The 25,344-nt window shown below is 39.0% G+C and overlaps 1 protein-coding gene and 2 long non-coding RNA genes across 4 annotated transcripts in view; 2 read left to right on the top strand and 1 right to left on the bottom strand.

Annotated features, from left to right (window-relative positions):
- Positions 1–724: 724 nt before the first annotated feature.
- LOC121998238 (palmitoyl-protein thioesterase 1-like) overlaps positions 725–25,344 on the bottom strand; it is a 39,443-nt gene continuing 14,823 nt past the window's right edge. For both annotated transcript variants that reach the window (XM_042553055.1, XM_042553054.1), the window contains 5 exons: positions 24,481–24,546; positions 24,234–24,272; positions 2,476–2,598; positions 2,228–2,320; positions 725–1,116 (listed from right to left, as the gene is read on the bottom strand). In XM_042553055.1, the coding sequence (XP_042408989.1) occupies positions 883–1,116; positions 2,228–2,320; positions 2,476–2,598; positions 24,234–24,272; positions 24,481–24,546 (555 nt within the window). In that variant the 3' untranslated portion in view covers positions 725–882. The remainder of the gene's footprint in view (positions 1,117–2,227; positions 2,321–2,475; positions 2,599–24,233; positions 24,273–24,480; positions 24,547–25,344) is intronic.
- Positions 13,797–14,731, top strand: LOC121998241. The gene is made up of 3 exons (XR_006116456.1): positions 13,797–14,267; positions 14,372–14,465; positions 14,679–14,731. It is a non-coding gene; the product is annotated as an uncharacterized LOC121998241 (long non-coding RNA).
- LOC121998239 lies at positions 21,644–22,559 on the top strand. The gene is made up of 3 exons (XR_006116455.1): positions 21,644–22,095; positions 22,200–22,293; positions 22,507–22,559. It is a non-coding gene; the product is annotated as an uncharacterized LOC121998239 (long non-coding RNA).

The raw sequence follows: 25,344 nt of genomic DNA, 5'->3' as shown, positions 1-25,344 counted from the left end.
ATTGAGCTTAAAACAACAGATGTAAAGTTACATACGATTGTTATTGCTCAATAAAGGTTCCAAGAATCCTACATTAAACTCTTGGAAGGTTTTAACAGAGTTGCTTTCAGTTCAATGCGGAAAGAATTCCACAGGAAACAAAGCCACAACTAAGCATCATGCATAACAACAAAATTGTGCCAAAGAAGAAAATCAAGTTCCTGTGCTATTATTCCTTGTAGAACAACTAGTTTATTCATTTTTTCTTCATAAAAACATATTATAAAGTCGTACCACTACCGATAGGAAGCCACACACTTAAAGTCTAGCAGAATTACGTGGGGTTTAAGCAGTCAGTTTATCATTTACACCTCTATTTAGTTAATTCTTGGAGCAATGTAAAAAAGTAACAAATTAGCTTTAATTTCTATTTTAGACTCTTTTTTTTTCTTTCCTAAAAAGAATAATGAACGTTCCAACTGACATAATTAGTGAATAAAATACTAAAGAAGTAAACATTGCATATACTAGCATATCATTCCATCTTTACAAACTTGTACCACACATTACTTTCAGAATTTGGTCAATCTGCTTGCAGAAGAATTTGAGAACCAAGGAGAGATGTCCTCTAGCCATCATAACTTCACCTTGACTTCTTTAGTACCACATGAGGACCTGGACCATTCTTACAACTCCAAGGAAAACTAGCCATTGTTGTAGTTATAGAGCCATGACAATGCCCAAATAGAACCAATGCAAATTTTAAGTGTAGTAGTAGTCACATATATATCATCTACAATATATAGGAACTTATAATATAACTAGATTCCACAAGTTCCATTTAGGCACATTAATATCGTAGGATATATGTTTTATGTAACCATACATTGCTCATAAAGTTCTTTAAGTGGAGGAAAGCAGATGATCATCAGCAACCGGTGTCATCTCTCCCCATTGTGAAACCAGAAGTTTTTCTTTCGGGAATATTGGTGGTCCGTCTTCCAAGTAAGGAACTATATACTTTTTCATATCATCCCGAGAGATTCGGAGATGGTTTCCTTGGACGGTAAGATATTTAACCCGCCCAGCTTCATCCAGAGCCTTTAGGCCAATCCAGTCTTCAGTGTAGAGTGTTGTCTGCAGTATTACTTCTTGGATTAAAGCTACGCATTAAAAAGAAACACAAAGCAATAAATTATGCCAGCAAAAATCTAAAAAGAATCATTTCAGAAGGCCGCAAGCAATTTTGATGGTCATCAAAATCATTTTAAAAGACTATTAGTGTTATCAACTAAAGCTTAGGAACTCCAATTGTAATCTTACAGTATATTTGGAGATGTCTTTTGGTTAACACTGCTTATTTTGGTGCATCAGATGCGAGGTGGAAAGGTTTACTTGGCTAATGATGACATAATAATGATCACAACTCTTATGGAAGAAGTGGCTAAAGTCTGAATCTCATGATGTCATGACATATCATACTTGGCTCACACCAAGAGACAGAACATTGGAAAGATTACCATGTTGGACATGTCATTTCATGTTCCCGGCAATTCTGTGAAGGTGATCTCAGTAGGGAAGAGTGATGGATGGTTATAAGACCTTATGTAGAATGAACAAATAGTTTTTGGCCGAACCCTAGTTTTGAAGGCAGTGGCAAAAAACCATATGCATCCCACCTTCTTCCTCCTCTTTTTCTGCCACTCTTACTCCTTTTTCTCCTCCAATTTAACGTCGATATGGACATGTGTAGACACAGATCAGCATTGGTAACAAACCATTTTGATTGAGGACCAAAATCAGTTTAACTACTGGTATTTTAGAAGTCTTGCATTATAGTTCAGTGGAGGACAATCTATGTTATGTACCATATAGTTGGGACTAACATGGCTTGATGATGAAACACAATATTTTTTAAAACAAAACCTGCTCCTCTGGAGAACTATATTTGCAAATGTAACAGTCATAACTTTCTTCTGTTACTATAATTAAGGTTCACTAAAGGGCATGATTTTTTTTTTTTTTGTCTAATATTAATGAAAAAAAAAAGAAATTTATTGATTGGTGGTTGCAGTAGATTTTAAAATAAGAAAGCCCTGAATTGAATTGAATCAACACAAGCTTTAATAAAAGAGATAACACAATTCATCTTAAGGATGAGTGCCAGAACTACAAATTAACCTCACATAACAATCATCATGGTCATTGATGTCATCATCATCATAATAATAATAAATCCAAAAGCTACCTGCTGTGGAGGCAAAACAGTAGTAAAAGTACCATCCGGATAGTATCCAAACCAAGCAGTCTCTCGAGGAATTAATATTGTGTCATGTTCAAACTGCAATGTTACAGAAAAGTTCCAACCATTTAAGAGCGGAATGGAAAGTTTTAGCAGAACCAGATAACTCTAGCAGCTGACTAGACTTTAAGTTGGACAAAAAAAAACGAATTTGCCAGACAGATAAAGAGACAAAGAGACAAATCTAAACTCACCATGATAAGGACCAAGTTCTGTAATCTACCAAGTCTTTCCTTGTAAGTGGAATTTCTTTGATTTGGAAGCTCATTATTCAGCTTTGGCAGGAACCTGCATCCTTCCAAATATTCTTGGATATCCTGAAAAGGTAAGAATACTTGTCAGAAGCTAAGCCAATCAATTGGTAGTGTCACTGAAATGATCAACATAGCAAAACGAGAAATGTGTGACAATAGCAGATGACAACTCTGAATGATCAAAACCTATGGAGCTTATCATGTATGGCCAAACTTAAATGTTCCCACAGATGACAAAGGAATGTCAGTAAGAAAACAAATAACTCAAGAATGATTCTGTTGTAAGTAGATTGATGTCATAGGTCAAATGGCATATGAATTTTGCATCTAAAGTTCTTAAGTGCTTTATATTCTTATTGAAGAGATAAGCAGGCTGCTACAATCATCCTCCAGTCATACAGAGGACCATAATAGGAGTTTACAAGTATCAGACATTTTTTATGTATTCATGGACAACATGAAAATTTTAAATATTTCCGTTTTTATTAATACATTTTAGTGGCAGATTAAGTACATTGAAATTTGCCAAAAGTAGTTCAGTAAATATTCAAACCGTCTTAATGAAGATTCTATTTGAGCCCCACTAAGCAAATTGCATACAGTTGATTTCCTATTGAATAGGTGGTCTATTCCAAGGATGGTAATTACAGTTATAGTTCAAAATGCAGGATTTCTTTCAATCTGATGTAAATGCATTTCAAACCTAAGAAAAATCTAATGCTGCTGATGTAGGGTAAATGCAATTGAATTACTTTTCGATAGACATATTAATCATAGTTATTTAAGGCGTGAGGTGCCCAAAAGTACATAGATGCTATGGGCCCTGAGGCGCACAGCAAGGTGAGGCGGTCACCTTATTGAAGTAAGGCGCCCTTTCAAATATATATGGAGAATTTCTACCAAAATATTTCACTAACAAAACTAGAGTCTATAAAATATTAAACAATAATATAAATATAAAATTCACTAGCAAATAAATACGTTATACACATAATTCAAATTAAAAAAAAAATCAAATATCAAAATCATCAAAATCTTCATCGTCTTCCTCAATCATAATATTATCATCATCACCATATGTTTCAAATTTGTATTTCCTCCTCTTTATCTTGTAAAAGATCTTCTCTTAGTTCCCTTTTGATATAGTTTCCCTTACCTCTTTTGAAGAAGACGACACTCGAGATCTAAAATGGTAGGCATCTTCACCCATTCTAGAAGCTCGTGCAACTTCCCTCCAAATCGAATTGTGATCATCAAATACTAAATCATTTCCTTCATCAATGTTATCATTCAATCCTCCCATCACCCATTCATTGCTAACGTCTATCTCATCTAAAGAAATAGAGGATCGACAATATCACACATATCATATCAACACCTCAAAGCCCTATTATATTAATAAATCTAAATCATTTAGTCTTTTTTGTTTCAACTTGTTTCTTCTTTTGAAATGAAGCTTCACACAAAATAAAAAATATTTTGATTTTATTTTTTTATAATAAACTTGCTTAATATTTTCTTAAATATTTATACTTGCATGTTCAAAAACACTCCAATTTCATTCACAAAATAAGTGTGGTATGCATGCTATGTAATTAACTAAAAGGGGTAATTAAAGGTATGGGATAGGCTTTAAAAAGTTTTTTTGGGTCTGATTTGCACTTGTATGTCTCGCTTCAATGAGAGAAAAATCGCACCTCGAGCATGCCTGTCACCTCTCACAAGGAGCACGCTTAAGGCGACCAGGCGCGTACGCCTGGCTGCACCTTGCGCTTAGTCACAGCTAGGCGAGCACTTTTAATAACTATGGTATTAATATTGCTTGAGTTGAGGAAAGCAACAAAACTTTTCCTTAGCTTGTTGTATTCCTAAATTTTAATGAGGTAAATTGTAATTTCTAAAAAATTATGGCCTTTGTTTTGTAAAAGTGAAAAATAATAATAAAACCCTATTTCTCCTCCTACATATTCTCCCTTTTTTGTTCCTTATTATGCCGCCAGCAACCCCCAACATTCCAGCAGAGGGAGCATCAACCAAGGCTCCTCAATCGTTGCTACTTGCCAAGTCGTTACCCCATGTTACCTTCCACTGGAGAACATGGAAAGCCTCTTCAAGACCAAATCGAGGAGAGTCCCCCAACCTCATATACTAAATATGGGAGCTCCTCCAATGCATTGACTGTGATGGCGAATTGCAGGATCCTAAAGAGGGAGGAGAAGATAACAAAATATTTAGAAGTAGCAGGGAGAGGAGGATTTATTCATTACAATGATTTAAAACCAACTATTCAAACTAGTATACAAGTAATCCAAAAATTCTTTATGGAGAACACCCTATTCCTACTAATTGGTTGTCTTCCAGAGTTAAAGATTAGAAGTTGGCTCTGATGATACACAAATTGTAGCAAATTGGCAAAGGCGGAAGATGCAAGCAAGACTAATGCAGCTTAATCATTTAGAAGCTAACAAAGATATCTTGAACCTCTAATTTTGGGGCATAGAGGCATGGACTTAGCTTTACATTATGGATTGATGCCTAGGGAATCTATTCAGCACTGAAGTATGGCAAGGACCATGAGCAGGAGCGACTTTTCTCAAGGAAAGTCAGTGTGTTCTAAGCCTTTGAGTAGGTGGGGTTTTCTTGCTTGTTTCATTGTACTTACCTTACACATATTCAATTTTATAAAAGTAGATATAATTATCAAGTGGTTAGAAAAGCAAACTATTTCAATGTTTGTGTTTACTCTTGTTGCTTGATATATGCCTTCACATTGCTTGTCCTTACTTGATCTTATTTCTATTCATCCTTCCTTGTTGCTTCTTAGAATTTGTTTATAACAAAAATGATTAATAAAAATAAAATATAAAGAGAATGGAAATTAATAGTGATTTCATAAGAGTATGAGCTACCCTAAAAAATTACAAAAAAAACTAAATGTATGATTATATCGCCGAATAAATAAAATAACAAATAAATGGTTTATAGTTAGCTTCAGCTCTGCTCTCTAAAAGGAATTGTATAACCTTATACTAAATAGAACTATAAATGCAACACTTGTACTATAGAATTTCAACTTGTAGTTACGGACTTCAGCTTCGCTCTCTAAAAGAGTTCCGTTATTACTTATAACATAGAGCTTTGGCTCCACGTTTTGAAGGAGTTGCATGATGGCTTATATTGAATTAATAATTGACCAAATTACTTATGTTATAGAGCATAGGCTCCACACTAAGAAAGGGTGGGTCCTTGGGCTTTTTCGCACATGTATAGGCTTTGACCATTATGTATGAGAATTTTTCTCACTAGGCAGATTGTGTGAGTGGTGCATCGCTAGGTGGATTGTAGATCGTTAGTCCTTTATATATATTTATGATGTATTTTGTATTTGGTAGATTGCAGAGCATTCACCCCATAAATATATGATGCATCTTTACCAGGTGGATTGTGGGTTGTTCACCATATATATTTATATATGTTTATAATACATTTCGTTCTGGATGGATTACATGTGGTTCATTCATATATACAATGCATCCTTCATTTGGCATATTGTGGGCCATCTTCACTATACAATGTGTGTATATGTTTGATTTTCGGAGAAATTAAAAAGGAAATAGTTGTAAGAGTGTAAAAGAGGAAATGCGAGAAATGATGAAGTTATCTAAGAAATATTCAAGAGAAATTGTGGTAAGAAATTAATGAAGTTAAATTGGTGGAATATGATAACCTTGATGATGTATTCGTTGAATTCTTTTATAAGATATTTTACATCATGCATTTCTCTCTTATTTCTTTTTTGCAATTTTTATGCTCACTTTTGGAGTTTTCAACCTCTAGGTTATTTATTGCATGCATAACACTAATGGAGTTCCTCCAAAGGTATGCATTTAGTTAGCTTTTGTGTATATATATTAATCTCACACTATCGCAGTTCATGGGCAATGAGCAAAGTTAGCTTCATTGCAACCTTAGCTCGTGTAGGGAATGATGTAGCCACTTGGAAGAGATGACATATCTTGGGATAAATTTCATGTAGACGATTACTTTACATAGGACATTTAGATGCATAATCAATTCAATCATTTCATGTAGATGACATTCCTTGTTTCATATATAAAAACTAGTGTTTGTTATTTTGTTAAATTGATAACTTCTGTCATCTTCTGCAATGTTTTTATTAAAAAATGATATTTTTAGTTTATAAATGTGACCTTGTCTTTATTTGTTAATGTGATTTATTTTACAATTAATTACTTTACATTTTTTTATTAAAAAAAAGATATTTTATATCTATCATGAACTCATTATATTGACAAAGGTTTGAAGTGTTAACATCCTTATGTAGCAAAAGTACGCTCGCCCCCCGCACCCCCATCAATTTGTCCAATACAGAGGAGATAAATCACATGTGACTACTAGCCGTTAGTGTAGTGGCCAAGGCATGGGGGAAGGCATGCTCAGGCGCGCTGAGTTTCGAACCCATGACCTAATGTGGCAACATCCCATGCCTCAACCACCACACCGCCTCGAGGGGACGAAATGTTAAGTGTTAACATCCTTATGATTGCATAGAAGGTGATTTTTGAAACTAACATGTATTTGGTTTCATACACCACAAAATCACATGTAATGGATGGTCAAAATAGAGAAAATCTTATGGAGTTATGTGACGCAAAAGGTGATTACACTCACTCTAGACGCCCCTCCATTGCCCGCCCTAAGGCCTTATGGAAGGGAGAGGTAAATCATGATACCGCCCTGAAGTCTTGTATGATTGTCATACCAAGAAAATTTTATAAGGTTGTGGTTCAACACATAATACATTACGAATATAAGCGTTGTAGTTCGACCCATTATACTTTACAAATATAAGTGTTGTTAGGAAATAACTTAAAATAGCATAAACAGGATTGCCAAGATGAATAGTATGGTCATGTTCAAATGCAATCAATACAATTTTTATAGTTAGAAGAGATAAATCTATTAAAATAAAATATATAAAGAGTACATGGATTAAAAAAATCAACCAATGCAATCAAAATAATTAGACAAAAATCTAAGTAGAATTACTTTTTTTTCAAAAAGGTCAAAGGCGCACACCTTATTCCCAAAGTTTTCTATCACAAATACCCTTAAACCATGGATTAAAATATCGTGTGAAACATCTCGTTCTACTTGCCGCCGGCATGGCCGCGACAGACGCCTAGCGCGAGGCCAACAGAAGACGCCTCGTAAGAGGCAAGTAGCTAACATCTCGCAAGCGGCGCACGCCTTTCACGAGAAGGCGCCTCGCACAAGATAGCGGTGACTACACGAACGCCTCGCGAAAGACCACAATGGCCTCATGAGGTTAAGCTTTTTTTTTTCAATTTATTTTTTTCTTTAACTGTGTTTTTATTTCAATTTTTTTAACTATTAATTTTTTAATTTTTTTTCTCTAGTTGTGTTCTTTTCATTTTTATTTTTTTAACTATTAATTTTTTAATGATTTAACCCTTTCCCTCTTTAATTCTTTCTCCTTCTTTCCCATATTTTAATTTCTTTTTTATTTCTTTTATCCTTACATATATGAAAAAAAAATCCTTTTTAATTTTTTTATTCTTTTTCTTAAATTTTCTCCTTAAAATGTTTAAAATAAATTTAATTTGATTTAATTTAAACCTATATGATCCTAATCATCATATCTAGATTTTAGTTAATCCGAAATTAATTTTTACTCAATCCTAATTTTATAATTTTAATTTAAACAAATAATAAATATTTATAGTAATCAATATTATAATAATATTTTTTAGCAACCAATGATTCTAAAATGATCATTTAGTAGTTTTTGAATAAATTTGATACTTTTGAGTAAATTCTTGAATCTAAATACATAATTACATCTTAGGAGGCCATTAGAGTTCACCCAATCTTTCAAAGTGACCAAACAATTAAAAAATTATTATATATATCTTTTGGTCAAAGCTACAACATAACCATTTACTCAAATTTTAAATTTGAATAGATCGATGCACTCTATGACACTGTTGGTGTTCACTCATGCTTTCAAGTGACCAAATGACTCTAAAAGACCCTTTAGTAGTTTTGCCAAATCTATTACGGCATTTTTTAGTCAAATTTTAATTTCAAATAGATATATTTTAGAAAGCCATTAGAGTTCACCTAAGCTTTCAAAGTGACCAAACAACTCAAAACTTAGTCTAGGTTGCTCAAATTTTAAATTTGAATAGATAGATACACTTTAAGAACCTACTGGTGTTAGCTCATACTTTCATGTGACCAAATGACTCTAAAATGATGATTTAGTAGTTTTGCCAAATGACTTTTTTGAGTCTAATTTTGATCCAAATAGATACATTCTAGGAGGCCATTAGAGATCACCCAAGCTTTCGAAGTGACCAAACGACTCAAAGTTACCATATAATTTTTATTTTATCAAAGTTACTAAAATTTTAAATCTGAATATATAGATGTATTTTACAAAGCTATTGACGTTCACTCATGCTTTTAAGTGGCCAAACGACTCCAAAATAGTCATATGATAATTTTGGCTAAAATCGCTACATGGTTATTTTCTCCTCAATTTTTGAATGTGAATATAGATGTACCATAGAAAGTTGTTAGTGTAGACACTCTAAAATGGTCCTCTAGCAGGTATGGCTAAAAATATTGCATGATCATTTTCATTAGACTTAATCCATATTTTCAAAGTAAGCAAACAACCCAAAAAATAACTGTTGGACAAAAGTGTACATGACAATTTAAGCTGAAAATGTGAGATACCTCATATATTTTTTTAAAAAAATTCTACATGGACAATTTTGACCAAAACTTTTACATTTTTCATTTCCTTTTCAAAAAAAAAAATTGCTCTTCTAAAAATTGTATTATTTGATCTACATTACTTTTTAAAAAAAATAATATTTTAAATTTATAATTTAAAAAAACATATATTTTTGAACAAATATTACTTTATAACTCATGAAACAATTAAAAATTATATTTTTTGATATTTTTTACTCTATAACTCATGAAATAATTTTTAAAGAATTATGGCACTTTGCTCTATTATTTTTGAAATTTTCACATTTTTTATATTTTTTATTTTATAACCTATTTGAGTCTCATTAGGCGCACAACTTATAACCTAATTTTTTTAATAGGTGATGGCTTTTAAGTATTGAGAATATTTTTTGCCCAAAATATTTTAATTAATTTGAATACTGTTGTTGATATTGCCTCGCATAAAAAGCTCCATGGAGCGATAAAATTTATATAGTTGACCTAAAAAACTCTTGAGATACTCAAAATTTTGAGATAAACATAGGTTGATAATGATAATAACATTGAGATTGCATATGACCATGCTATATTTACTTTAAGGAAAGAAGAAAATCTCAGTTAATACTTTATAATTAATTATTTAATTAGTTAATGTTTGTGAAACAGCAGAAAAAGGTATCCCCTAGCTGCACACACACATACAAAAGGAGAGTAACCTGGACTTAAGGTCAACTGTGATATACAAAGAAAGCCACCTCTGCTGGCCTTTGAGGGCCACTTGCGGCTGCTTAAGAGGAGCTCTTTCAGCTTAATAAGAAGAAGAAGGGGCTGGGGTTGCAAGGAAATAGTTATGTTCATTGAATAGAGAGAAAGGAGTTTTCAATGAACAAAAAGAGGAGAGAAGAATAGGGAGGAGAAGAAGAAGAGAGGAAGGGGAAAGGAGAGAAGTGGGGGTTGTGATAACTTGGAGAAGAACTACATCTCCAGAAACGAGAAGGTTATGAAAAGAAAAGAGATTGTTGAGTAAAGGAAAAAAAGAAACTTGTGAATGCATTAGGGTTGCAAGGAATGAAAAGGAAAAAATAAGATGTAAAAGGGAGAGAAGAAATAAAGAACTAGGAGTTAAGGCTTACTGGAATCTAGTAAAATAAAAGAAAGAAGTTTGAATTAAGTATGAAAATTAGCTTAAGAGAAAATTAAAAAAAGGTATAGGGTTTAGGGTTTAGGGTTTAGGGTCTAGGCCCACCAATGTGGACTATATATTGCAGACATCGACATAGTTTTGTTATGTTGTATGAAACTAGTTCTACTTGAGGTGTATACTCTTTCTGAACCTACCTGGAGTCACTAGGGTTAGTTGTGGTCATTGCCTAATTGATTAAATGAAATTTGCAACATTGTTTATTAACCTGAATTTGTAGCATAGTATTTAGCTTCCATTTTGTTTTGCATGGATAAATATAACTAAATATTCAAAATAGGTGTTATTTATTTCTTTGTTTGGATTGTAGACTTTGCAAGTATAATCCACATAAGATAGTTATTGTTGTACATATGGTATTTTAGCTCTCGTTGGGTGTATATTCATTATCTTTTACAAATCTTTTAGATATAAGGGGCTATTTAACTCAACAAAGTATCTATTCTCCTACTATGGAAAAATTTATCTTTTGTAGATAAACTTTATAGTCTGATTAACTCAATTGTGCTTTGACCAATTTATTATGTAACTAATTCCTTGTATGTTTATTTGGTATTCAATGTACATATATGGTATCTCCTAATCTCCTGGCCTGGAGCATGATATGTCCTTGTGCTTATGTGGATGTAGTCAAGTTCCCTTAATCTATCCAAATTACCTTGAGCACAAACACAAGTGTGAGTTCTTCAGTCTCTTAAGGTCTGCTTGAGTGTGTTCAACTGAAGAAGTGAAGTTGAAAGTGAATTTAAATTCAACTGAAGCGATAATAATGATAGTCTTTTGCTTGAAGAAAGATGATGAACTGAGATGACCTTACATAATCAATATCAAGTGACTAGATCAAGCAAGGGAGTAAATGCATTGACAGGCACCTTAGTTACTGGCCTGGGTTAGTTATTGTACCCATTGTCCCCTTTTATAGGCCTCAAAGGTAGTGCTCAACTTATCTCAAGCTTACACATGGTAGAACACATGACATGATCTAGCATGGCAAATTGATTTGCTCAAATTTAACAACCTCCTCCACATGGTAAGACTGACCCCTTTCTCAACATGTAGATTAAGGTACTTCTAACATTGATTTCAACCCATTTGCTACATTTCATTAGCGACTAGCTAGTGGACAATTATTAGGCATGACAATATGTGTCATATCATGTTAATCGTTTCATAAATGGGTTGTGTCATTTGAGTCAATAAAAAATAATATGAGATAGCATAAAGATAATTATTTAAAAATAAAACAAAATGATTATCTTCATAGATGGGTTAACCTATTTATAAAAGCAAGTTGTGTCATGTCACTTTCGGGTTTTGTCTCTCTTAATCATGTTTTGAATCAGGTCAGGTCATGTTAACCGTTGTCTCTAATATTACCAACATTAGTAATTATACCCAACTGGAAACTCCCTCTCATAATATTTTACTAGAAATTGCATAAAATCATATATATCTAATCTCAAATGTATACAATTATCCAATAATTAGCTAGTTGACCATTCAATTCGTGAAATGTGGCTGGTGGCTTGGAACGTATCTTGGCAAGAGGGAAGAGGTAGTTATTTGATTTGAGCAAAGAGAATTGCCGGGAAAGAGCCACACCACGGTATGCCAGGTAATCTTGGGATAAGTGGTGCGGTGCTCGTGATGCCCAGTAAAGGTGACCATGGGCAACGGTGTTAGGGAGCTTTAGTTACCAACTTAGAGTGGCAATTAAGGCAACTTTAGGTTAATTGTTGAAGCATTTTTTTCCTAGTTTGGTCTAGTCACTATATTACATTTTCTAAAACCAATTCAATTCATTGTCTCCGGGCCAAAACTAGCATTGCTAGGGATTACTTGGTGAAATCAACTGTACATTGTTAAAAATGAGTCCTCTTTAGCTGAACCAAACCCAGACACATTTTAACCGAAGTGTAGAGATGGCAATTTCCTCCAAACCCAATGGAGGATCCGATATCCGACCCGAATAGAAGAGGGTATGGAGGGATTTTTTTGGATCCGATTAAATAATCGGATAATCAAGTATGGAAGCGGATTTAGTAGAATCAACTAAACATATCCGACCCAAATACCCGATTAAATTATATATATACATATATTAAAGAAAATTTTATTTTCACAAAAACCACCCACTATCTTTTGTTGGTGTTTAATATGTTTTTATTGAATATGATTAAATTAGGAGTAGACTATAGATGCTTAATTTATTTTTTAATTTTTTTTTTTTTTGATATGATGTTAATTCTAAAATGCTTTTTTAGAATGATGATAGTTGGATAGAATGAAGAAAATTATTAGTATAGAGGATATCCAATCCTCTGATGGGTATGAGCATGGGTATGGGAATGGATATCCGATCCCCGATGGGTATGGGGATGAAAGTTGAAAACCCGATGCGGATGGGACGGGGATGAATATAATAAATGGAGATCGGTATGGAGGATATAGAATCCGACCCAAACCTGACTCATTGCCATCCCTACCGAAGTGTACACACTTTCAACTCAAGCATAGGAACCAGGTCCTTAGACTCTCATTCTCTAGTGAACACAAAATTGAGTCTGCAGTGAAGATAGCATGGACAGACCACAGAATTGAGCTGTAACTTGCTCATGTCAGATGCATTTTCCAAACGATGTAGAGTGTGTAGTGTTCTTGTTTACAACATGGTCTATGAAGTGTGAACATGGACTTTTATAATTAACATGACTCCGACATGCAAGGAGCCAAAATATTCTTTGATGTTAATCAAACTTGTAATGCTTGATGGCTGAAAAGTTTTTGGGAGAAAGTAAGAGGCAATGAAATTGTGAGATTTTTTAAGGTATGGTACAGGGTTCTAGATTTGTAGATTTCGTGAATATCTCAAGAAAATAAAATAATATTTATTCTTTCCATAAGTCTAGGATTTTTCAAGTGTCAGCTTAAAACATTAAGAACATCTAATCTACCTAAAGGGAAAATTTCCATTGACAAAGCATAAGCAAATTAAAATGTACAGACACATTTGGCACAAACCAAAAGAAGTTTGCTATTATTGTAAAATACCGGAAAAATGACAAATATTAATAAGGGAATTTTCCGGAATTTTTAGAAATTTTTCGGGAATTTTTCGGAGTTCGTACGGATGAGTTAACGGGGATCAAGATGGGGCCCGGAAAAGTCTGTTTAGGCTACCCAGTTTTAGTAAGGAAAAAGTTTTATTTTTCTTTTCCTTTTTACTTTTCTTTTTCTTTATATTTTTCTTTATTTTCCTTAATCCCTCCGTTTCTCTCCCTCGCGCACCCGAGCCCATCCCGACGCCGCCTCCTTTCTCCTCCTCTCTGCCCTAACCGCCGGCCGGCGGTTTCTCTTCTTCTCCTCTGCCGACGCCGTCGCCGTGCCCTAGCACAAGCCACCACCGGTCGGGCTGTGTACCTCACCCTCCCGAGACACTTCGGCCACAGGAGTAAGAGCCGGCCTCTCCACGCCGAGCTCTAAGTTTTCAGCGCCGACCACCACCGGCCATATCTTCTCTTATTCCCTTACTATGCCGTGCCCTAGTATTGGGTTTGCATCTGCTGCCGCTTGATATCTTCTCCCCTCTGCCGGTCCGTCTCTCCTTCTCCTCCTTTCCGAGCCGCACCAGGCGCCGCCACCACCTGAGGCTGAACGGAGCAGCGCCTGACCTAGGGTTTCCGGCAGTGGGCTGATACATGATTATTCCAGCCACTGCTGGTTGCTACCATCGCCGGAAAAGAAGGTCGGGTAATGGTATTGTTAATTTCAACAGTGATGTAGATTTTTGGTATGCTATTGTAGGGATTTCCAATTAGTTAGATATGGAATTTGTTTTCCAATTGGCAGTGACAGTGGTGTGAAGCTATTGGATTCCGGCTACCACAACATTGAATGCCTTGGTTGTTTCCTTGATATCCAACTTTGATCCGATCAGTGAAAGGTAAGGTTATTGTTTAACGTTGTGGATTTAGGTCTTGCTGTGGAGAAATTAATTGATGACCAGTTAAGGTTGATCAATAATTAGGGTTTTCCTAATTGAATTAGGTATATTGGTGATTATTAATTAGGGTTTTTGCCCTAAATAGTCTTAAGGATTTATTTAGCAATTCATTTGAATTTTAGCTAAATAAAAGTATATCTATTGGTATTACAGGACTTTGACGCGAGACGAGTATCTCGATGTCGGATTTGGACATTCCTATTGGAAGCGGGTACTTTTGACTTATGTCATTTGATATGCTTAGTAATTAAATTAACATGTTGCATTAATTGTGTTTCTTATCTGTTTCGGTTAATCACTACCCAAATCTTACATGCTTGATTGATTGATTGGGTTTTGCATCTCAGGTATATTTTACCTGTTTATACATGCTTATAGGGGTAGTGATATGCCATGCTTGACCATGTTCAGGACCTAGGTTTTTATACCTTCTGTGTACCTTTGATTCGATATGATTCGTTGACCTATGGTGCACTTTTCTATATATATGGATTAGGTCAGGATGTTTATATGGTTATTGCCATGCATCATTTGCATGATTGCATGCTGTGCGATAGTCCGCTCCATTATTGTTGAGCACATCGCCAGTTACATGGATCTGCACACACCACCACTCATGGGTTAGTGGTCGATTCAGGATGAGTGTGTTGCGGCAGGGACTCTGTTAGGCACCGTTGGTCCGCTCATGGATAGTGGGACACAACGTGTTATCCGGCAGGGATTCCTCCCCGTCTTTGAGTACCGGGAGTTGAGAGCATTGCGCTCCCCCATCTATGATTTGGGATAGGAGGATAGGTGTACTCCGACAGCATCCCGTCCACTCGGTCACCATCAGTAACGACAGAGTGCATGGTTGTCACTACCCACTCGGCCTCACTTTTGTATGAGATGATCGACTGGCGTCAGGGGTGACCACCTCGCATCATGCATGATGCATTTATTGCTGTGTTTGCTGCATTTATATGCTGCGTATTGTTGGATACCTATGTTTGACGTCATGTGATTCCTTATCCCTCGAACTTTGACCTTATACTCGGGACTGGTTATCGGATTCTCCGTTTATTTCGGATGCATTCTTATCTTTCTTATCGAGGTACGCATGATTAGTCTTGGGTGTTGTTTCTTTACTGCATATCAACTGTACGGTGTTGGACTCACCCGCCTCCATTGTTGTTATTTTCGGGTTGATGCTGTCAGGAGTTCCAGTCGCTAGTCCCCACTGCACGTAGTGCTACTCCACTACTGGTTTTTGAGTTATTTCACTTTAGCTTTTCGCTATCGGACTTTATTTTAGTTTTGTTTTGGACTTACATATGGATATTGTATGGAATCTTTCCGTTGGATGGACTTTTCGTATGATTTGGATTTACCCTACTACATGCCTGCCTGGACGGAGTAAGAAATCGGATTGGGCTTCTGAGTGTAGTTGAGTAGGGTTGATTTGAGTCAGTATTATTCTGCGTGGTTGTGTATGACTATCTATATATATATATATAACCTGCGTGGTGATTGATTTTATTTATTGTTATTATTCCAGCGGCTGAGTATTTAGTGCTTGTAGAAAATTTTGATTGTCCACACAGGGAGATCTGCCGAAATTTTCTCGGACACCTTTGGGGCGTGACAATTTTGTGGTATCGAGCACGTTTTACGATCTTTTGTTTCGTATTTTTGGATTTTGAATTATCTGATACCAATTTAGTGGTATCGAGCGGGTTATGATACACCTTTTGTGTTCGAGATTTATCGAATACTGTTGGTATTACGGATATTTAGGTTAGCCGGGTTCATGAGTCAAACCGGCATTATCGGATTTTCGATATGGTTATGTTTGGATTTCCGTTTCGGATTTATTGGCGATATGTACGTTTAGAATTTTGAGGTCAAATTGGGGACCGGACATGACGGAATCTCCAACAGAAATAGGTATGTTGTTATTTTATGTTGGTTATATTGGTATTGATATCCGTAATTTAATTTAACGATATGAGGACGATCTACTCAGTATTCTTGCGAGAGCGTGGTCGGGCGACCACGTCACGAGGACCACGGATCTCTGGATATGCCGAGATGCCCACCGTTAGTGAGCCCGCTCGGGGCGGACTCAGACGGGAGCATCGGGCTCAAACCCGATGGCGCTGTAGAGATACCTACTTTGGCCACACGGACGGTATCCACGCCTACCCTGTTTACAGTACCATCAGGAGTACCATTGGTGTACCCGACATCCGCTCCAGTAGCCTCACGACGTATTCGGTGCCACCACCACTGGACCTGTGCAGAGCACGGTGGCACCCCATTCTGATGGCAATGCCCACATCCGTACCTTTTCCTACGTACCTCCAATTGCCACCACTTTTGTTCCCAGGCGGTACCACGGCCTATGCTCGGTATATTCAGCGATGGAGTTCCTCCTCGAGTTTATTCCGCGGTACCACCGTAGTATCGGCTCCAGTGGCCTGCCCACGACTCATCGATATTGCCGCACGAGCTAGGATTCCAGAGACCGGCCGAGTCGATGAAGACTCGTTTCACTCTTTTCCGCGGAGATCTTGATCCGAGTATGGCTCTGTCATGGATAGAGACTATGGAGCGACTTTCTTCTATGGCTTGCTCAAGTGGGAGAAAGCAGTGGCCGCTTACCATTTACTGGGATGAAGCTAATGCACGTGGGTTACTCATTCTATTATGGTGAGCGCGTCACATGGACCGAGTTCGAGAGGCTTTTGAGAGCCATTTCTTTCCACCGTCCTATCGGATGTCTCACGAGATTTTATGAGTCGAGGCGAATAATCGCTTCGATGACCGAGTATAATCTGAATTCCTCCGGTTGGCTCAGTTTTGTCGAGAGTTAGTTACGGAGGACGAACTCGCATGATGCTTTATACAGGGATTGGATGGTTATCTGCGTATACGACTTGCGGATTAGGATTACATCTTACTCGATGCATCAATCGAGCTATGATAGAGTTAGCTCGTGAGACATATCCGGACAGAAAAGAAAGCATCTGGTCGGACTTGAGGCGTCCAGCAGACTCGAGCGGCAGGACAGCCTCGAGTAGTCGCATGGGTCAGTCAAAGTTCTTGGGCGCCTCGTAGGCCTCGAAATCGTGACGGTCTTCTTCAGAGGCGTTCTTTCTCAAGAATCGCAACCACCTTCCGTGATACTCATTGTTTCAGATGTGGATCCGAGATCACCTCACTTGCTCTGGGAAGATCGGTTTGCTTTTATTGCAACCGCCGGGCCTGAGCCGAGATTGTCGGTGAAGGCTCGGCTGCCTTGGAGGGTCAGTCGAGGGGGTCTAGTCGATCGAGGCATATCGAGGAGGGCGAAGCCCAATCTTCACAGCGTCGGCGAGGCAGCTCCCTCCGCATTTGGCATGCTGGAGTACTCGGTGCTTAGCACCCCGAGTTTTGCTCCAGGACCTTATTATCCGACTCGGCGATCGACTCGATTCTGACCGCGATCGCCACCATCCTCTCGGCCTTATCTCGCACATAGTCAGGCGCCTCTGGCGCCACCGGCGCGGCGGCATTACCACCTCCTCCTCCGCCAGACGAGGGTGGTCATGCTTCCGGCTACGAAGCAACCCTCGTGCCGTTTTCCGCGGTACGATTTCCATTTATGCATTCTCCGATATTTTGATTGATACTGGTAGTTCGCACTCTATTATATCCGTACTTTTATGCGGGAGATTGGTAGATTACCCACTCGTTAGGTTGCGGCGATTGATTGTCTCCCTCACCGTCCGTGATACTTTAGAGCGTCACCCAGGAGATCGAGGTTGCCGTTAGATTTTGGCAACATGATACTTACGGTAGATCTTCTAGTATTGGAGATGGTCGAGTTTGATATCATTCTTGGTATGGATTGGCTATCAGTATATCATGCTACCGTTGATTGCCAGACGAGGGTGGTCACCTTTCGGCCTCTGAACCAACCCTCGTGGAGTTTCACTGGCATCAGAGACGACGGCATCTCGATTATTTCGACGATGTCTCACGGCTGTCATGGTTTTCTGTTGTCGTTGATCGAGACTGAGGACGGTAGTAGTTCGCAGCTCTCCGACGTTCCTGTTGTCCGGGAATACTCGGATGTATTTCCTGAGGAGCTGCCAGGTTTGCCTCCCAGAAGGCCAGTGGAGTTCGCTATTGAGCTGATTCCGGGAACCGTACCGACATCGAAAGCTCCGTGATCGTATGGCACCAAAAGTTGAGCAGTGAAGGTTCACTCCGTGAGCTTTAGATGGGATTCATTCGCCTAGTGTTTCACCATGGGGTTCTCGATTATTTGTCAAGAAGAAAGCGGCACCGAGGTTATGTATTGACTACGGGCAGCTGAATTTCTCCGAAATAAATATCCATTACCACGGTTGAGGATTTGTTTGATCGGCTCGGTACTTCGATGTATTCTAAGATTGATCTGCGATCCGGATATCATCAGCTGAGAGTCGATATCCATGACTTTCCGTACCAGATACGGTCATTATGAGTTTTGGTAATGTCATTTGGGCTTACCAATGCTCCAGCGGTGTTTATGGACTTGATGAACCGCGATTTTTCCGGAGTATCCGGATCGGTTTGTTATCGTTTTCATTGATGACATATTGGTCTACTCTCGTTCCGAGGAGGAGCACGCATGCATCTTCGCAATCTTAGAGATTCTTCGACGACATCAGCACGCGAAGTTCAACAAGTGTGCATTCTGGTTATCCTCGGTTTTTTAGGACACGTGGTTTCTAGCAGAGGTATTTCATTGATCCTCGAAGATCGAGGTCACACCGGTTGGGAGCGGTACCAAGCCGATTCAGAGATCCGTAGTTTTACGATTGGCGGATATTACCGACGCGTTTTGTCGAGGGCTTCTCGCGTATTGCTATGCCACGACACCTTACCCGGGAAGGCGTGAAGTTCATATGGTCCGAGGATTGCGAGACCGCTTTCGGGAGCTGAGCGGAGATTAGTGTCGGCTCAGCTTTGGTTTTACCTTCCGGAGAGGATGGATTTGTACTTTACACCGACGCGTCTCTGCTGGGTTTGTCTGATGCAGCACGCAGAGTAGTCTCTTATGCTTCTCGTCACTTGAAGGAGCATGAGAAGAACTACCGATCATGACTTGAGTTAGCCGCCATCATCTTTGCTCAACTTTGGCGTCATCATTTATATGGTGTCACATTTGAGATTCTCACCGATCATAAGAGTCTCAAATACATTTTACTCGAAGGAGCTTAATCTCCGACGGAGGAGATGGATGGAGTTCCTGAAGGACTACGATTGTACCATTAGCTACCACCCAGGAAAGCTAATGTGGTTGCGAATCTTCGGCAGAAGTCCAGAGGACTTTGGTGCCGGATTTCGATCACGGACTTGATTCGAGTTTCTGAGTTAGATCTTGAGGCGAGGGACCGAGCAGGGTATTATTGTTACCATGGTTGCTCGATCGTCGATCAAGACGAGGATCCGAGAGGCACAGTCGGTGATCGGCATTTGCGGTTCATCGCCGATAGCAGGCGCAGATGAGTTTACGAGATGAGGAGGTATTATATTCTTCCGAGGCGGATTATGCGTACCTCGGTCTCATCCGGTCTTACAGAACTACTTGAGGCACACCGTTCTCGATTTGCGATCCATCCAGCGGGACCCGTATGTATCGAGACTTGAGGCGTTCCTCGTGGAACGGCATGAAGAAAGACATCGTGGATTTTGTGGCTAGATATCTTGTCTGCAGCAGGTGAAGGCTGAACACCGCAAGATTACTTCAGCGGATTCCTATTCCCGAGTGGAAGTGGGATCACATTACCATGGACTTTGTGGTAGGGTTGCCGGACGACAGACGACGGATTTCGTAATCGTTGATCGATTAACCAAAGCAGCGCACTTCATGTGATTCGGAGGATTCCCTGGATCGATTGGCGGATCTGTATCACGAGAGATTCAGACTACACGGTGTTCCATTGAGTATCATTTCGGATAGAGATCCACGGTTCACGCCTCGTTTCCGGCTGCAGCAGGCCTTGGGCACAGCTCCGTTTGAGACAGCTTTCCATCCACGGATGGGCGATCAGAGCGGACCATTCGGACTTTAGAGGACCTGCCGAGGTCATGTGTTATGGATTTGGAGGCAATTGGGAGGACCATCCGCCATTGGTAGAGTTTGCCTAACAATGGCTTCCATTCGGCTATCCGGATGGCACCGTTTGAGGCGTATGGTAGACCTTGTCGGATACCCGTCCTTTGGGATGAGGTTGGAGAGGCCATTGTTGGGACCTCATAGAGTTCAGCAGATGCAGAGTTGGTCCGTCTATCGGACGGAGGATGTCGAGCCAGACCGCCGTAAGAGTTATCGATCGGAGACGCACCACTAGAGTTCTCTTTGGGCGACCATGTATTTCTGCGTTTCACCCACGAAAGGGTGAAGAGATTTGCCTCAGAGGGAAGCTAGCTCCGTTCATTGGCCCTTCGAGATCTTGGAGAGGATCGGAGCGGTAGCTTATCTACCGGCACTACCACCGTCCCTGTCAGGCGTACACGATGTATTTCACGTATCGATGCCGAGGAGATACGTGCACGATCCGACACATGTGCTGGCAGATATTCCAGTTCCATTCAGCCTGATATTACGTATGAGGAGGTTCCCAGTTGCGGAACAAGACTATCCGACTGGTTAAAGTCGGATGGCAGCATCATTCGGACGAGGAGGCTACTTGGGAGCTCGAGGATACGATCCGAGCTCGATATCCCCATCTTTTCACTTGAGGTATGTGATTTAATTTACCGTTCAGCATTTATACTCTATTATCTGTTATTAGTACTTGCTGATGGTAGATATTGAAATTTGGGGACCAAATTTTTATTAGTGGAGGAGAATGTAAAATACCGGAAAAATGACAAATATTAATAAGGGAATTTTCCGGAATTTTTAGAAATTTTTCGAGAATTTTTCGGAATTCGTACGGATGAGTTAACGGGGATCAAGATGGGGCCCGGAAAAGCCTGTTTAGGCTACCCAGTTTTAGTAAGGAAAAGTTTTATTTTTCTTTTCCTTTTTACTTTTCTTTTTCTTTATATTTTTCTTTATTTTCCTTAATCCCTCCGTTTCTCTCCCTCGCGCACCCGAGCCCATCCCGACGCCGCCTCCTTTCTCCTCCTCTCTGCCCTAACCGCCGGCCGGCGGTTTCTCTTCTTCTCCTCTGCCAACGCCGTCGCCGTGCCCTAGCACAAGCCACCACCGGTCGGGCTGTGTACCTCACCCTCCCGAGACACTTCGGCCACAGGAGTAAGAGCCGGCCTCTCCACGCCGAGCTCTAAGTTTTCAGCGCCGACCACCACCGGCCATATCTTCTCTTATTCCCTTACTATGTCGTGCCCTAGTATTGGGTTTGCATCTGCTGCCGCTTGATATCTTCTCCCCTCTGCCGGTCCATCTCTCCTTCTCCTCCTTTCCGAGCCGCACTAGGCGCCGCCACCACCTGAGGCTGAACGGAGCAACGCCTGACCTAGGGTTTCCGGCAGTGGGCTGATACCTGATTATTCCAGCCACTGCTGGTTGCTACCATCGCCGGAAAAGAAGGTCGGGTAATGGTATTGTTAATTTCAACAGTGATGTAGATTTTTGGTATGCTATTGTAGGGATTTCCAATTAGTTAGATATGGAATTTGTTTTCCAATTGGCAGTGACAGTGGTGTGAAGCTATTGGATTCCGGCTACCACAACATTGAATGCCTTGGTTGTTTCCTTGATATCCAACTTTGATCCGATCAGTGAAAGGTAAGGTTATTGTTTAACGTTGTGGATTTAGGTCTTGCTGTGGAGAAATTAATTGATGACCAGTTAAGGTTGATCAATAATTAGGGTTTTCCTAATTGAATTAGGTATATTGGTGATTATTAATTAGGGTTTTTGCCCTAAATAGTCTTAAGGATTTATTTAGCAATTCATTTGAATTTTAGCTAAATAAAAGTATATCTATTGGTATTACAGGACTTTGACGCGAGACGAGTATCTCGATGTCGGATTTGGACATTCCTATTGGAAGCGGGTACTTTTGACTTATGTCATTTGATATGCTTAGTAATTAAATTAACATGTTGCATTAATTGTGTTTCTTATCTGTTTCGGTTAATCACTACCCAAATCTTACATGCTTGATTGATTGATTGGGTTTTGCATCTCAGGTATATTTTACCTGTTTATACATGCTTATAGGGGTAGTGATATGCCATGCTTGACCATGTTCAGGACCTAGGTTTTTATACCTTCTGTGTACCTTTGATTCGATATGATTCGTTGACCTATGGTGCACTTTTCTATATATATGGATTAGGTCAGGATGTTTATATGGTTATTGCCATGCATCATTTGCATGATTGCATGCTGTGCGATAGTCCGCTCCATTATTGTTGAGCACATCGCCAGTTACATGGATCTGCACACACCACCACTCATGGGTTAGTGGTCGATTCAGGATGAGTGTGTTGCGGCAGGGACTCTGTTAGGCACCGTTGGTCCGCTCATGGATAGTGGGACACAACGTGTTATCCGGCAGGGATTCCTCCCCGTCTTTGAGTACCGGGAGTTGAGAGCATTGCGCTCCCCCATCTATGATTTGGGATAGGAGGATAGGTGTACTCCGACAGATCCCGTCCACTCGGTCACTCATCGGGAGTAGTGACGACAGAGGTCACAGCCCTACCCACTCGGCCTCACTTTTGTATGAGATGATCGTCTGGCGTCGGGGTGACCGGACGCGTCATTGGCATCATATCATGATGCATTTATTGCTTGTGTTTGTGGTTCCTGTATATGCTGCATATTGTTTGGATACCTATGTTTGACATGCATACAGGATTCCTTATCCCTCGGACTGTTTGACCTTATACTCAGGACCTGGTTAGTACAGTATTCTCCTGTTTATTTCAGATGCATTCTTATCTTTCTTATCAGGAGACTGTACGCATGATTAGTGCTAGGTGTTATTTCTTTACTTTGCATATCAACTGTACCTGCTGAGTGTTGGACTCACCCCGCCTCCATTGTTGTTATTTTCAGGTTGATGCTGTCAGGAGGGAGTTCCAGTCGCTAGTCCCCACTGCACGTAGTGCTACTCCGCTGCTGGTTTTTGAGTTGTTTCACTTTAGCTTTTCGCTATCAAACTTTATTTTAGTTTTGTTTTGGACTTACATATGGATATTGTATGGAATCTTTCCGTTGGATGGACTTTTCGTATGATTTGGATTTACTCTACTACATGCCTGCCTGGATGGCAGAAGAGGTAAGAAAAATCGGATTTGGGCTTTACGAGTGTAGTTGAGTAGGGTTGATTTCGAGTCAGAGTATTATTACTGCGTGGTTGTGTCAGCCAGAGGCTGAATATATATATATAAACTGCGTGGTGATTGATTTTTATTACTGTTATTATTCCAGCCGCCTGTGGCTGAGTATTTAGTGCTTGTAGAAAATTTTGATTGTCCGCCGTACAGGGGAGATGCTGCCGAAATTTTCTCGGACAGGGACTCTTCTGGGGGCGTGACAATTATTTATTTGTTTCCCTCTTTCTAAAGTTAAATACCTATTCCAATAACATGTTAGAGCAACTTCCTAGCTAGCGTGACTTACCCAAATGTCAATGATTGATATAATCTTATAAGAAAATTAGTCAAGCCTATAACAAGAGAGAATAAGAGACAAATAGGAAGAGAAAAACTCACCGTTGGTATTTTGAGATAACCACTAGGAGCAAGATGATCCTGCAAGTAGTTAAATCTCAAATTAAAATTTGAAAATTATCTTCACACTAATTTAGGTCATGTTCAAGATTGTTTTCCGAGAAATGTCAACATGTAGAAATCCACAAAAGTTAGAATCTAGATTGATTTGATGCAAGTGGAAACATAAAGGAAGCCACAAGAAGTCAGAACTCAGAACTCAAAATGGATTGATGATGGTGGAACATACCTGCACATAGTCGGAGTAGACCTTTGACTGGATGAGATTATCCACGAGCATGCATATAATCCCTGACTGCAAGAAATAAATATTGCAAGAACTATCATAGCATGGTTTTCAATGAACAACTAACAGTAGAGAATGACACTTCATTTTTCTTAGGAACTGAATCGAGATTCTCCATCTTACATTTAGAGAAACAGAAACAACAAGTGAGGTATCCCAATTCCCTACTTTTTGGCATCAACTAATTCTCGATCTTGCTATATGGCTATATTTTTAAGGCAACTCCCAGTAGACAATAACACTGCATTTTTCTTAGGAACTGAATTGAGATTCTCCATCTTACATTTAGAGAAACAGAAACAAGTGAGGTATCCAAATTCCCAACTTTTTGGCATCAACTAATTATTGATCTTGCTTTGTGGTTATATTTTTAAGTCCTTTTACAACTTTTCTTCATGAATTTTTAAGTTTATGAAGTTGATGGATCTTAGAGAAAACAAGATATGTCACATGGAAAAGCTTTTAAAAAAACCCTATGATTTGAGGGTGATATTTAGAAAGGATTTGTCACATGAATAATTCAGTTTAGGTGGAACTCTCCTTCCTCATCATATTGCACTTGCTTGGCAGTGTGCCCTTGGTAAGGAATTCCAGTCTTGGAAGTGAGGGTGAGATTCAGATAGCAGAATAGTGTCTGGTTCGCTAGATTTTTGAGATTCAGATAGCAGAATAGTGTCTGGTTCGCTAGATTGACTAAGTATTATCACAAACTTTAGCCTTAAGCAATCTTTATGATGTTGTGTCACTAATGGCATCAACAAGCTTGGTTTACTTGGGTGATAATATAAGTGAGGAAAGGAAAGGATC

The sequence above is a fragment of the Zingiber officinale genome, chromosome 6A, assembly GCF_018446385.1.
Source record: "Zingiber officinale cultivar Zhangliang chromosome 6A, Zo_v1.1, whole genome shotgun sequence".
Classification (NCBI taxonomy): Eukaryota; Viridiplantae; Streptophyta; class Magnoliopsida; order Zingiberales; family Zingiberaceae; genus Zingiber; species Zingiber officinale.
This window is presented reverse-complemented; position numbering and strand designations above follow the sequence as displayed.